Source organism: Ctenopharyngodon idella, chromosome 13 (genome assembly GCF_019924925.1).
Source record: "Ctenopharyngodon idella isolate HZGC_01 chromosome 13, HZGC01, whole genome shotgun sequence".
Taxonomy (NCBI): domain Eukaryota; kingdom Metazoa; phylum Chordata; class Actinopteri; order Cypriniformes; family Xenocyprididae; genus Ctenopharyngodon; species Ctenopharyngodon idella.
This window is the reverse complement of record NC_067232.1, coordinates 18,458,627-18,472,500: the sequence shown is the minus strand read 5'-3', so window position 1 is coordinate 18,472,500 and position 13,874 is coordinate 18,458,627. Positions and strand designations below refer to the sequence as shown.

Genomic DNA, 13,874 nt, shown 5'->3' with positions numbered 1-13,874 from the left:
CACACAACACAATGTAATCAGTCCGTAAAAAATAAATAAGTAAATAAATTATATATATTTTTTACAAACAAAATCATATATTTTTACAATTTCAAAAATAAAATAATTATATATTTTTTAACAAAAGGAAATCATAATTTTAAGATGTCAAAAATTATTTAAAAAAAAAAAAATCTTACCAACAGGAAATCATACTTTTACAATGCAAAATTCCCTGAAATTCCTGATGTTTTTATAATGTTACTGATACTTGTTTGGCACAAGAAACCTTAACTAAAATTATCAGTTGACTTTAAGGAAGACAATACCTAGAAAACAGCAGAATATGCACTTGTTGCCAATTAAATCTGAAATGATAATTGTTATGTACTCTAAAGTACATGGAGGAATGCATGTGTATGTGTGTACGTGTGGATTCGTCTGTTTTGCGTTTCAGATTCCACTTGACGAACAGTTTGTCATTCTTCATCACAGAAGATGACGCCCCTTTTCACCACACCTGTTTAAAATACCCATATCTCCTTCGTCCAGGCAGCTCTTTGCTCGATTTGTTATTTGACTGTTGCCCTCTTGTACACTCCTTGTTAGCGCGAATCTGTGTTTTTGTGATCACATGCTGCTGCTATATTGTTTGTTATATACAGTATGTGTGTCCTATACTTGCCCGATACATTCTATGTTATTATTGTGGATGTAAAGTGTACAGTTGCATTTATTCTGTCTCTCTTTTCAAGTCGTCACGATGTGTGTAGGCTGGGAAGGAGTGAGTGAGTAGGTAAGTAAGTCGGGCAACATACATTATGCACCACTTCGGAACGTCCCGTTGTATTAGACACACAAGGTTTATGAGAGAGTGCCACCCCCTGTATGTTTTCTTTATTTGGATAATTAGAATAGTTTAGTTAGGGCATTTTCTACTTTTCTTTTTTACATTTTAATTTAATAGTCAGTTGATAAAAAACTAGTTAGATGCATTTTATTTATTCACCTTCCCACCTTAGTTTGTCATTTGTATTGTTGTGACTTGACTTGTAAACATTGTAAATATTGACTTCTGACCTTGGCACTGTAGTGTACACTTAAAAATAAACCTTTTAAATTGATTCAAGAGTACGGTCTATATCCTTCTCTTTTGCGGCCCACCTGTGGTAAGACTGATGCCATGAAGTCCAGCACCGGCAGAACGAGATGGCCAGGCAATAATGCCAAAGCATCCACCGCAGCCCTCAGGACCTCAGGAGCTTCAGGAGCCCGAAGGGTCCCAGCAGTCTTCTGCAGGAAACTCAGACACATCCACTGATTTCCAATAAACTGGGCCACAATTCGTCCCCAGTCCTTCAGCAAGAGACCATCCTCTGGATGACTGGAAAAAACACACATTCATAAATGAGTAAGTGATAATACTCCTCAGAAAAACTCACTTTGAAAAAGTTCTTCTCCTTATGGATTCGAAAGATTATGATAAAATTTAAATTTTTGGGTGAACTTTTCATTGAAGCCCCAAAGCAGCTATGACATAATGACCATGCCAAATATTTAAGTAGGTAGCATATTTAAGATATTTAAGATTTGGTAGCACTTTACAAAAAGGTCCCATTAGTTAAATGTTATTTACGCATTACCCAACATTAACAATGAGCAATACTCTTTGTTAAGGTCAGTTAATAAAAATACAATCATTCATTGTTAGTTCATGTTAGCTCAGGTCCATTATAATAATATTAGATACAACTTAAAGGGTTAGTTCACCCAAAAATGAAAATTCTGTCATTTATTACTCACGCTCATGCCGTTCCAGACCCGTAAGACCTTCGTTAATCTTCGGAACGCAAATTGAGATATTTTTCTTTAAATCCGATGGCTCCGTGAGGCCTACATAGAGAGCAATGACATTTCCTCTCTCAAGATCCATAAAGGTACTAAAAACATATTTAAATCAGTTCATATGAGTACAGTGGTTCAATATTCATATTATAAAGTGATGAGAATATTTTAGGTGCGCCAAAAAAAACCAAAATAACGAATTATTTAGTGATGGCCGATTTCAAAACACTGCTTCAGGAAGCTTCGGAGCATAATGAATCAGCATGCCGAATCCGCAGTTCAGAGTGCCAAATTTTTAGCAGTTTGGCAGTTTGACACACGATCCGAATCATGATTCGACACGCCGATTCATTACGCTCAGAATCTTCCTGAAGCAGTGTTTTGAAATCGGCCATCACTAAATAAGTCGTTTTTTGGGTTTTTTGGCGCACCAAAAATATTCTCGTCACTTTATAATATTAATATTGAACCACTGTACTCATATGGACTGATTTAAATATGTTTTTAGTACCTTTATGGATCTTGAGAGAGGAAATGTCATTGCTCCCTATGTAGGCCTCACGGAGCCATCGGATTTAAACAAAAATATCTTAATTTGTGTTCCGAAGATCAACGAAGGTCTTACAGGTGTAAAACGGCACGAGGGTGAGTAATTAATGACAGAATTTTCATTTTTGGGTGAACTAACCCTTTAATTGTAATGTATTAGTAAATGTTGAAATTAACATAGAATAATGAATGCTTATTTTTCATTGTTAGTTTATGTTAACTAATGTACTATGTAATGTTAACAAATGGAGCCTTATTGTAAAGGTTTACCGATATTTTTAGAGCTTGAACAGACCTGACTGTCGCAGTTGTGGGCTTCAGTAATGTCTGGTTGAGATGCTGAGATGATGATGAAGGGTAGAAATAGTTGGTTAGCGAGTGAAGTGATCTCATGGCCTCAGACTGGGACTTCAGGACACCTCGATCAGCCATGTCACACAACAGCGCAAGTGTGGCCATACTGACCACTCTCTGAACCTGCCCTGACACAGAGGGATTCTGGAAAACACACAGTGTGGATCTCATTCCATCAGAAATTGCCATCTACTTACAAAATGTTTCAGTAGGTATCTGGGAATAATCCCCTGTAAGCTAACTTCAAAAACAATCCTAAAATATACTGAAAGTCAAGAAAAAAGAAACAACACAATTGAGGTTTAGCTCAAATGCATGGGAAAGAATATCTGCTTTAAAAAAAGACTGTTGTGCTGCTCTACTTTATGGTTCTTTGAAATATTTTAATTTGAATCAAATATTTTTTAAATGATCACTTTACTTTATATTTGTCTTAAAACTGAAGGGAAATAGAGCATACACACAAGAGCATTCTAGGGTTAAAAACCTGTATAAGTTCAGGGTTGATAAGATTTTTAATGTTTTTGAAAGTCTCTTATGCTCACCAAGACTGCATTTTTATAATCAAAAGTACAGTAAAAACAGTAATACTGACATATTTAAAATAACTATTTTAATATATTTTAAAATGTATAGTTTAAAAAAAAATTCTCTCCTGTGATGGCAAAGTTGAACTTTTAGCATCATTACTCCAGTCCTCAGTGTCACATGATCCTTCAGAAATCATTCTAATACACTGATCTGGTGCTCAAGAAACATTTCTTTTTATTATCAATGTTGAAAACAGTTAATATTTTTGTGGAAACCCTGATTCTTTTTTTTTTTTTTTTTCAGGAATTATTTGCAATAGAAATCTCAGGTCTGAGTAAATTAATGCATCCTTGCTGAATAAAAGTATAAATATCTTTTTTTAAATATTACTGACCCCAAACAGTAGTGTACGTATGGCAACTGTATTAAAAGTGCAAATACGATGAACTTGATCAAACCTGGGTTGAGTGCTCCACCTGTTCAGAAGGTTCATTGAGGATCCTCAAGCAGTGAGTGGTGAGTTTTGGGATGTAGTTTTGCTGCAGATTTGAACCATACCACGAAACAGTGGAGTAAGTAAGAACCAGCTCTCTTAATACTGAGAGATAAAGTTCAGACCTCTCCACATCACATAACTAGAGAGAGAGAAGACAGATACAACAGTCTGAGTGTAAAGATCCCCCGAAAATCCAGCTAAATCATATGGTTTTTACATGGTTTTAGGTGGTTCAAGTTGATCATTTTTCGGTCATCAGCTGGTCTAAATGGTTGATGGAACAGGTTTTCGACCAGCTTAGTGATACAGATTAGTGCTGGTACACTACCTTGGATCAGCAATAAACCAGCTTTGACCACTCAGGCTTAGTTTTTCCAGCAGGATTCTGTGTGTTACTGTGTGTTACTGTGTGAAAACACTCACCTCCCTCAGTTCCCCACTCAACCTCCTCAGCAGAAACTCCTGCACAGAATCCACCACCGACAGCATGTGCATCTTCAAAGTGACAGCCACAACATCTTCTACAAACATCCCAACACAACAGCTTTAAGACATCCATTCAGCATGTCCAAACACAGCATGTTTGTCTTCTTTTCTCAAACACAACACACACCATTCTCCTTCTCTGTATCCGAGTGTCTGCGATGCAGCTGCAGTAAGCGCAGCAGTAGCTGCAGGCTCTTGTCCGTCTTGTGCAGCACCAGATAGACGTTAGTGCTAAGTCTCCGTAAGACGTCCAGTAGGGGCTGGAGAAGCAGTTCTAGACCAGGTTCCTCACTCCTGGTCTGCTGCAGGTCTGCTGTAAGCAGCATTGTCCGCGCCAGCAGCTCAGCCTCACCTGGATCAGGTAGACTTCCTGTCTGATCTGCCAGAAGAGATGAAACTATACTCACACACAGCCTAAACTATAACTATATACAACAAACAGTATATAAACATTTATTATAATGGGTTTATTTTAAGATTGCTTACTTTAAAGTTGTTCAAGTTGTAATTTTTTTTAAGACTATTAAATATTAAAAATTGTGGAATTTGTCCTCTGCATTTAACCCATCCAAGTTAGTGCACACACATTAGGAGTGAGTAGTGAACACACACACACACACACACACACACACACACACACCCGGAGCAGTGGGCAGCCATTTTGCTGTGGCGCCCGGGGAGCGATTGGGGCAGAAAAACTATTCCTTAAAAAGATAGTTTTTAATAATTTATTATTAAATTATCTAAATTCTGCTGTACAACACTAATATGTTTCTGTCAAGTTAAATCTAACTCAGGGATGCAAACATGTAAGGGGGAAAACATTGCGCGGGGCGGGGCGGGTGTATGCTGCGCACGGAATTTTTTTTAAAGTTATTTGCTTTACATGCTCATTTGTAGTTACTTACAGGGTAATAAAAAATAAATGAAAAAATATCTTAATGTCCAAAACTGTAATTTTTCGCGCAAAAAATTATATTACATATATAACATATTGGTGCAACATTTTACCAAAAATCAACATTTGGTTAAAATCTCATGTTATAAATAACGAAATGCTATGCAGGATATTTAAGACAATATTGGCTGATTAGACTGCAATACTGTTTGCCACATCTCAGACCTCAAATACATAAAATATTACCCATTATAGACATGGTTTTTAAAGTAAAGAGTAAAGGAAACACTATACAGTACTTATTGAAACAACCAGTTCTTTATTTACCCTTGTAAGTTCACAAGTACCCTTTTAAGACCCCCCTGCCCCCCATAAAACACTTTCTCATTGGATCTATGCAAATCCCATAGGTGACCTATTTTGATCTCAAAAAGGTGAGTTCTCACTGGAAGGTGAGGAGTTTGCATCTATGTAACTTTTATTTTGACGGGTTGCCGAGAGCTTTGAGTTTCTCTGTGTTCATGACGATAGTTTTCTCAAACGAAGCGGTTAAATGCTGAAGTGACTTTCAGAGCGGCTCTGGAGATGAATTTCGTGCGTTCATTTCCTCATATAGTGAGGCGACAGAGGATGAAAACATCGCGAGCGTCGCACGTGCTTCAGTGTGTGTGCTTACATGCATGCGCGCGCGTGTGCGTGAGGTAAATGAGGCACACAGGCATGCAGGATTCATATTTAATATTGTTGTCTATTTGCGGTTTAATATTCACGTACACTAGTCTATATCCCGATTTCATTTAAGTGTACTAACCTGCTTTTTATTCATTATTCAAAAATATGACAAATTCCGTGACATTCCGCGTTATATATAAAATTCCGTTTTTATGACTGGATTCCGCGATTCCGTCCGCGTTTTCTGCATCGCGGAAATCATAGGGCCCTAGTATTGGAAGCATTGGTATTGCTGATACAGGCCTTCATTCATAGTACGCAGTAAAAAAGGTGCCATATTAAACAAATATTTATAATATACCTTCTTTATGTTTTTCCTACATTAATGTGGAGAGTCAATGTGAAAATATGTATGTAAAATTATATTACAAATTTTAATGTTAGGTGAGATTAATTGTGATTCATTACAGAAAAATCTGTGATTATTTTTTTTATCAATTGACAGAACTAGCAAAAAGCTAGTGAATAGTGTAGTTGTTCTTCACCTCAAAATGCAAGAAGAAATGTGGCATAATGCTCAAATGTGTCTGAATTGGGATTTCTGAATGGGGGTACTTGGGATAAGGTCCATTCACACCAAGAATGATAACTATAATGATAACTATATTACTGTCCACACCAACGCATGATAATGTTCTATTTATTATAAGTGTGCCTCAGTTTTGTCATCTGCTGCTTTAAATGTTCAAGCTTTTTGTAGCAGGATGGATGGCTGTCAATGTTTTTATCATTTATCAGCTGGAAAAAGTCATTCTGAAAGTGATTCCAACGATATTGTTCCTGCCGTTATCGTTATATCATTATAGTTGCCGTGAGCGGGGCATTTACAGGAATGTTGTTACAGGATTGATAAAGGATGTTGATGTAAAAACATGTCCAATTTGGCCAAAATGTTGTGCTGTCTCTGACCTGTGTTGGCTGGAACTGTGAGGAAGGTCTTCAGTCGCTGCTGGACGTAGCTGAATATAGAGGCTCCTTTACTGTTTGAAGTTGCAGTGCGAAGCTCAACAGAGGAGCCTAAATCGCCATCAGTCAAACGAAAACGGCCTTCATTAGTCTGGAGCCAATTACACAGCTGTGATGGGAGCAGAGTTTGAACTTTAGTATGTTGTGAATATTAGTTAAGATCAAATACTTTGCATTTTGTGCATGACTTATAAATTCTGGTTTAGTTAGCAGACTTTGAGTTTACCTCTTTCCACAGTGCTGTACCCCGACATAGAGACTCATCAGCTCGAAAATGTACAAGGAAACCAAATATCTCATCTAGAGACACCGTTGTCTGCCAAAACAAGAAAATCATTCAGATATCTATCCTGTCTGATCATTAATGAGCTATTTTGACTTTACATAATGAAATAATCACAACAGATTGTGAGCTGTAAATCTTGAATTACTCATTGTATCAAACAAAACTTAGGAAATAGCACTGAAAAACCTACATTCTCATTTGTGCTTGTGCATATTCACACTTCGCGCATCTTGACAACATTTTGATAAGAAATTATGTTAATGAGGTCATATAAAGCCAATTCATAAAGCCAACAGTATCATATTTAATATGTGAATTTCTAAAGCCTCTAAACTGTCAACATTATCAAAACTTTGCTGAAGAACCTGTTGTACACAATCTTCTATGCCTTCTGTCATCTGATTGATAGCTCATACTTTTTAGCAAGTAAAAGGCCTTTTATAAAATGTCCACATTCAGGTCATGGTACATGAAATAATTTTATAAAGTAAACAATAACTTTAGAATACCTTTATATTGTTAGTAACATTTCAAGATGATCATTTACTGGACTGAACAACTGATTATCCATGCATGCATCATTTATATGTTGTGTTAATATGCGAGTATCAAATAAGATTCATCAGGCTTTTGAGTGTATCTCTCAATCATTATTGTATTGCATTGCATTAAGTTTTGCCCCCCACAATGAAAACTACAGAGCCTGGATTATAAAACTAAACATTTAAATATCATTTCACATTACAAGCTATGAGAATTTCATCTTATATTTTGGACATATAAATAACAACATCTGTACCAAATTGCAATTATTAGTTTTTTTTTTTGCTTTACATTCTCACTGTATCATACTACATTGGCCATAAAATCCAGATGTACTATCAAATATTATAAAAAAAAAAATTAAAAAAAAAAAAAAAAAAACATGTGTAAACTTTTTTCTTTTTTTTTCTTTTTTTAATTTGTCTGAAAGTTAGCTGCTCCATTTAAAAAAAATGACTATTCTATAAACCATTCTGACTATTATTTCATATCAGGCTTTACTGGGTTAAGGTTTTGAAGGAAAAAAGCTGCTGTACAGTACCACGTCTGTCAGGCAGAGAGCGGCATGGAGCAGAAAACACTGTGAAGCTCCTCTCAAAAGAACCTGGTGAGTGATCATAGTACAGCGCAAAACTTCTCTGAAAAACACAACACAGAGAATACAATGAGCAGATCATGTGAATTACAAACACATGCTTTACTGAGGCAATAACAGACGTGCTTTCACCAAGCAACTGATCTTCACATCCATTTTGTATCATTTTTGGTCTTCGGAACACAGATGAAGACATTTTTAATGAAATCTGAGGGATTTCTGTCCCTCCATTATAAGTCTATTCACCCAAAACCCTTGCAAAATAAATCCATATGAATAGAGCGGTTTAATCCAAGTCTTCCAGGGACACGATTGCTTTATATGATAAACAGATTTAGGCTTTTCTTCTATATAAACATTGATTTTGGTAAAAGGAAGCTCAAGGTTCATTCTCGCATCACGCAAGTACAGTTAAGCTTCTGTTTATGTTCGCTGATCAATGTTTATATGCGAATAAAAGCCTAAATTAAATCTGTTCATCATATAAAGCGATCATGTCTCTTCAGAAGACTTGGATTAAACTGCTCAATTCATATGGATATATTTTAAAATCTCTTTATGAACGTTTTGAATCGTCAAGAGTTTCGGGTGAGTAGACTTTCAATGGAGGGACAGAAATCTCTAAGATTTTATTAAAAATATTTTCATCTGTGTTCCGAAGATAAACAAAAGTTTGGAAAGACATGAGGGTGAATAAATGATGACAGAATTTTCATTTTTAAACTATCCCCTTTAACTCTCTCTATACTTCTCCAATTGCAGGATCATGTGATTCCAGAAGCTAGTAGTTTGTACCTGAACGCATTGAGTCCATCAGATCCTAGTAAAGGACAAGGGGACAGACAGGACAGGGCCTGGGACAGAAAGAGCAGTGGGACTGCGCACCACTGCCGTGAACCCAACCGCTGAATGAGCTGCAGCATCACGGAACCTGAATTGCACAATTCAAACCAGCTCAAAACACCCTGAACTCTTTTTGATACATTTATTTAATAGCCTAAAACAGAGACCAAAACATCTCCACAAACATATACTGGCTTACCTCTGTTCTCTTCTGGCAAACTGCTGAAGAAATTCACCATAAAGATTTGGAGTTTCACTCCCAGCTCTGGACAATCTCTGATGTTCTGCTGTAGTGCCCTGTAAAAACATTTTTTTAGACCAAACTAACTGTATTATATAATAAAACTTCACCTGCTATGAATTTTAACACCAGGGAACTAGTACCTGTGATAGAGGGAGCTCTCTGCAAGAACATCCATGAGAGGGCCGATTACAAACTGACAACCAGAAGAACATTTATTATCAATAAATGCATTCACAAACTATTTTACTTCCATAATCTTAAAAGGCATAAGATCCCATGATCCTAAACCCTATAAAGCCTACTGTATCATATTTGTTATGTGAATTTCTAAGTCCTCTAAATTATCAACATGATCAAAGCATCCTTTTGTGCTCAATCTACCACAAGCCTTCTGTCCAATTATAAATTATACTAAATTAATACAAATTATACACATTATAACCCTTCCAGATTGTTTAATCTTTATTGATTATTATAAAGTAAATATAAGAATACATTTTGTATTGTTAGTAATATTTCAATAAGAATATTTACTGGACTGAAGCAACTTAGATTTACATTATTATAAAATATATATTTTTTTTTTATAAAAATCATGCTAATATGCGAGTCAAATATGATATATCAAGCTTTTGAGGAATGCTTATTTGTTCATCATCTCTCAATCATCATTGTATTGCATTGCATTATGTTTTGCCCTCCAAAATAAAAACTACAGTGCTTTGATCATAAAACTAAACATTTAAATATCATCCTACTAAGACATATAATTGGAGATATAGAGTGACAACTGATATTTGTGTGCATTTTATGTAAGTAGTCTGCCATACTGTTATAAAGATCTCTTTGATTTACTTTACAAGCTATCAGAATTTCACCTTACTTTTTGGCCATATAAATATCAACTAGAGATGCACCGATGTATCGGCCAACAATCGGTATCGGTCGATAAAAGCTATTATTATCACTATCGGCCATCGGCCGATTGTTTAAAAACTGCTGATGATCAGGGCCAATTATATCCTGTCAATCAAAAGGGTGGGGAAAGACGTGTTCAGACTGCAACTCATACTGTGTGTGAAGAAAATCACTCTCGTGTTGAATCACCCATAGTTCAAGCCAGGGTTGCCAGGTCTGCGTTTTTTTTTCCTACATCAAATATTATTGTAGCGCCTCCCATCCAATAATCGCAAAAAGATTTGTGCTTTATTACTTCTGATAAGAATTAAAGTTTCAGTTTTCAAATTCTGTCCATTTTATCATGAAATTCAAACAATAAATGGCGTTTTCACGCTCTTAAATGTGACGCGTCCGATCGCTGTAATGACTCAGTTCTTTTCTTCCTCTTCAATAGTTATATCTCGAAAAACATGAATGAACATCAAAGGTATGTTGAAATATATTGTACAACTTACCAGAATGTGTCATGTCTCATGTTATCACTTTATTTGTGTTTCAACCACAGAAAGACGTCAATAAAACATCTTGTGAACAATATGTCACATCATGTCACCTTTACCTCAGGAATGTTTTCCAATGTTCACAGTTCCTTAGCTATCTACATATTAAAACACTAGAGAGGAGCTTATTTACTGTTAATTATATGTTTGTGCAAATTTGCCATGAAGACATTGAGTGTAATTATTATATCTGAAATAAACAGCAGCTGAATATAATACCTCTGCTGTTAATTGTAACCTCTAACATTGTAGTGTACCAAACGAGAGGGTTCCCTGTATAGTTTGCAACATTATTTGGGAGAGATTCTTTTTTTTCCTTAAGAAAAACCAAACTATCGGTATCGGCCGATATCATTGTGAATAACTGGCTATCGGTATCGGCAGAGAATTTTAGTATCAGTGGCGGTGCATCTCTAATATCAACCTCTGAATAAAATTAAGGTGTTATTTCCACTTCAAGTATGAGCTCCATATTCTCCTATATTACAAGATGGGCCATATAAGTCTGATGTATAAAATATGATACTCCACAAAAAACACAATATGTTAACTTTTTTTAGTTTTTAAAAAAATTTTGTCTAAATGTTTGATATACTGTATATGTCAGATTTTACAGGGTTCAAGATTCATGGATGGATGGATACCTGTGAGAATGCCAAAGCAAACGCAGAACGATGGAGTGCTTTCAGCTCTAACAGGTGATTGACTCCTTCTTTCATTACTGCCTTGTTCTCACTGTGAAACATGCGCTGGTACACACACAGCAGCCAGGATGGAGAAAACAGCCCACCTGATTATGAAGAGAGTCACAGAACAGATTCAAGACAAATTAGAGAAAAACTGATACTGTGCTGCCACATAAGAATCATGACCAACCTTGAATATCAGTTGCCGTTGTCTCAACAAGCATATCAATCCTGTTGAGTACCGGTCGAATCACGTGAATCTTAAAAAAAAAAAAAAAAAAAACTGTATAAGACACACATAAACATCTTAAATATATACAAGCATAATCAAAGTAGTAAAGTGAACATAAAATGCAGTTCACAAATATTTTATTTCCATAATCTGACAAATATATTTAGATTGTTGGTCGATCAATATGAATTTTTAAAAAAAACAATTCTTAAAATTTTTTGAAGTCACCATGAAATTAAAGGGTTAGTTTACTTTATATGATGAACAGATTTAATTTAGGCTTGCTCAGCGAACATAAACAGAAGCTCAACCGAACCTGCTTGAACAAATCTCAAACTTGCGTAACACACAAGAATGAACCTCACTGGTTCTCGCACGTCAAGCAAACATGCTTGAGCTTCTGTTTACCACAACTGATGTGTGCGTGGATGTTTATATGTGAATAAAAGCCTAAATTCAATCTGTTCATCATATAAAGTGATTGAGTGTCTTCAGAAAATTTGGACTAAACTGCTCAATTCATATGGATTAGTTTTATGATCTCTTTATGAACTTCTTGAAGCGTCAAAGTGGTAGTTGCATAGATGTCAATGGAGGGACAGAAATCTCTCAGATTTCATCAAAAAGATCTTCATTTGTGTTCCGAAGATGAATGAAAGTCTTACGGGTTTGGAACGACATGAGGGTGAGTAATTAATGACTGAATTTTCATTTTGGGGTGAACCATTCCTTTAAAATTGACAAAAAGTTTTTTTTTTTTTTAATTAATGTTTCCTCGTAATTTTTTATTAAAATATCTTCCCCTCCCTCTTGCAGCACCATCTCTTTTCTTCTCTGCTGATGAAGCTGTTTCACTCTGATAAATAGCAGAAGTAGTATGACTTGTATGGTAGTTTAGGTAAGTTGGGTTTTGTGAATCTGAAGATCTAAATAAAGTATTCTTACCTGGTTCTCCTCTAGAGTCTCTAACACTAGAGCAAAATCTTCCCAGAATTCTCTCAGTAACTGCTGTTTTTCTGGTGTCCATCTGAACAGGATTTCATCTGCAGAGATCCAAGCCATGTGTCAACATTGTTAGTAGTCATGAACATGTTACACAAACTATAACATCGTCCTACCTGTGTGAGGTTCCTCGCTGGTAAACACATCTTCTTTCTTGATCTCTGCCAGTGCCACACACCTGGTGAGCAGGTAAAGAGCCCGTTTGCGGGTCACACTGTCCTTGTGAGTCAATCCGGCCTGAATTGCCCTAAAAAACCTTTGAGATCTTCTAGGGTCCGGTCGGTTCTGAGAGGTTTCCAAAGAGTAGAGGTGGTCAGAGAGTGCAGTGAGACACAACAGAACCCGAGCTGACACTGATTCTGTCTGATCTCTCTGATGCCATGACAGCAAATCTTCCCATATCTGATGCAGAACCTCTGATTCAGCTTCTTTATTGCAGGACTTGAGTATGGTGAACCAGATCCGTACTATGATTTTTGAAATGATGGAGTCAGAAAGATCTTTGACACAGGAAAGGGTGCAGGATAGAGTCCTGGAGATGATGTCTCCGTCGTATGAGATGCTAGACAACAGCACTGCTGTGACTTCAATGGCAACATCTACGTCAAACCTACCGGTTTCATTGTTGCCATAATCTCTCGTCACCAGCACTTGCAGAAGAACATGAATTACCTGCCCAGGTACATCATCAGCCTGACAGACACTGACACACACTGCAAAGAGTCCACAGGCAGCGCTGAGCAGATCCTTACCTCCATCATCTGCACTGGAGATCATTTGCAGTAGTGGCATGCATTGATCCCATATAACTGACCGCACCTTACTAATAAAGCGCTCCTCTTGTGATTTATTGGAAAGCTCCTTGATCAAAACAGTTATAGCTTCAATCTTCTCTATATCGGGGCGTGATGTGCTTGGCCAGCACAAATTATTGATTAAATTCTCCGGATCGGGATAATGGGACAATAGGGTTTTTATCAAAAAATTAGACATTTCCTTATAAGCTTCTTTCAGATAAAAACATCCGCAACTTCAAAATAGTTAAAATCCGGTTCGATGTTTTGCCTCCTACACACGTGTGAACCGGTGCGTCTACTTCCTGAAATATTACGTGACGATTGACGCATGCGCTGTGTGAGCAACGTTG

General features: G+C 36.4%; 1 protein-coding gene across 4 annotated transcripts in view; it reads right to left on the bottom strand.

Moving 5' to 3' along the window:
* tarbp1 (TAR (HIV-1) RNA binding protein 1) overlaps positions 1 to 13,874 on the bottom strand; it is a 24,998-nt gene extending 11,124 nt beyond the window's left edge. For 2 of the 4 annotated variants that reach the window (XM_051917578.1, XM_051917579.1), the window contains exons 1-15: positions 12,844 to 13,874; positions 12,671 to 12,768; positions 11,684 to 11,753; positions 11,452 to 11,597; positions 9,488 to 9,540; positions 9,303 to 9,400; positions 9,056 to 9,191; positions 8,207 to 8,303; positions 7,063 to 7,152; positions 6,780 to 6,945; positions 4,368 to 4,619; positions 4,178 to 4,275; positions 3,717 to 3,893; positions 2,669 to 2,871; positions 1,144 to 1,363 (exon numbers count right to left, since the gene is read on the bottom strand). In XM_051917578.1, the coding sequence (XP_051773538.1) occupies positions 1,144 to 1,363; positions 2,669 to 2,871; positions 3,717 to 3,893; positions 4,178 to 4,275; positions 4,368 to 4,619; positions 6,780 to 6,945; positions 7,063 to 7,152; positions 8,207 to 8,303; positions 9,056 to 9,191; positions 9,303 to 9,400; positions 9,488 to 9,540; positions 11,452 to 11,597; positions 11,684 to 11,753; positions 12,671 to 12,768; positions 12,844 to 13,720 (2,781 nt within the window). In that variant the 5' untranslated portion in view covers positions 13,721 to 13,874. The remainder of the gene's footprint in view (positions 1 to 1,143; positions 1,364 to 2,668; positions 2,872 to 3,716; positions 3,894 to 4,177; positions 4,276 to 4,367; positions 4,620 to 6,779; positions 6,946 to 7,062; positions 7,153 to 8,206; positions 8,304 to 9,055; positions 9,192 to 9,302; positions 9,401 to 9,487; positions 9,541 to 11,451; positions 11,598 to 11,683; positions 11,754 to 12,670; positions 12,769 to 12,843) is intronic. The other 2 variants (XM_051917580.1, XM_051917581.1) reach the window with 1 other exon arrangement.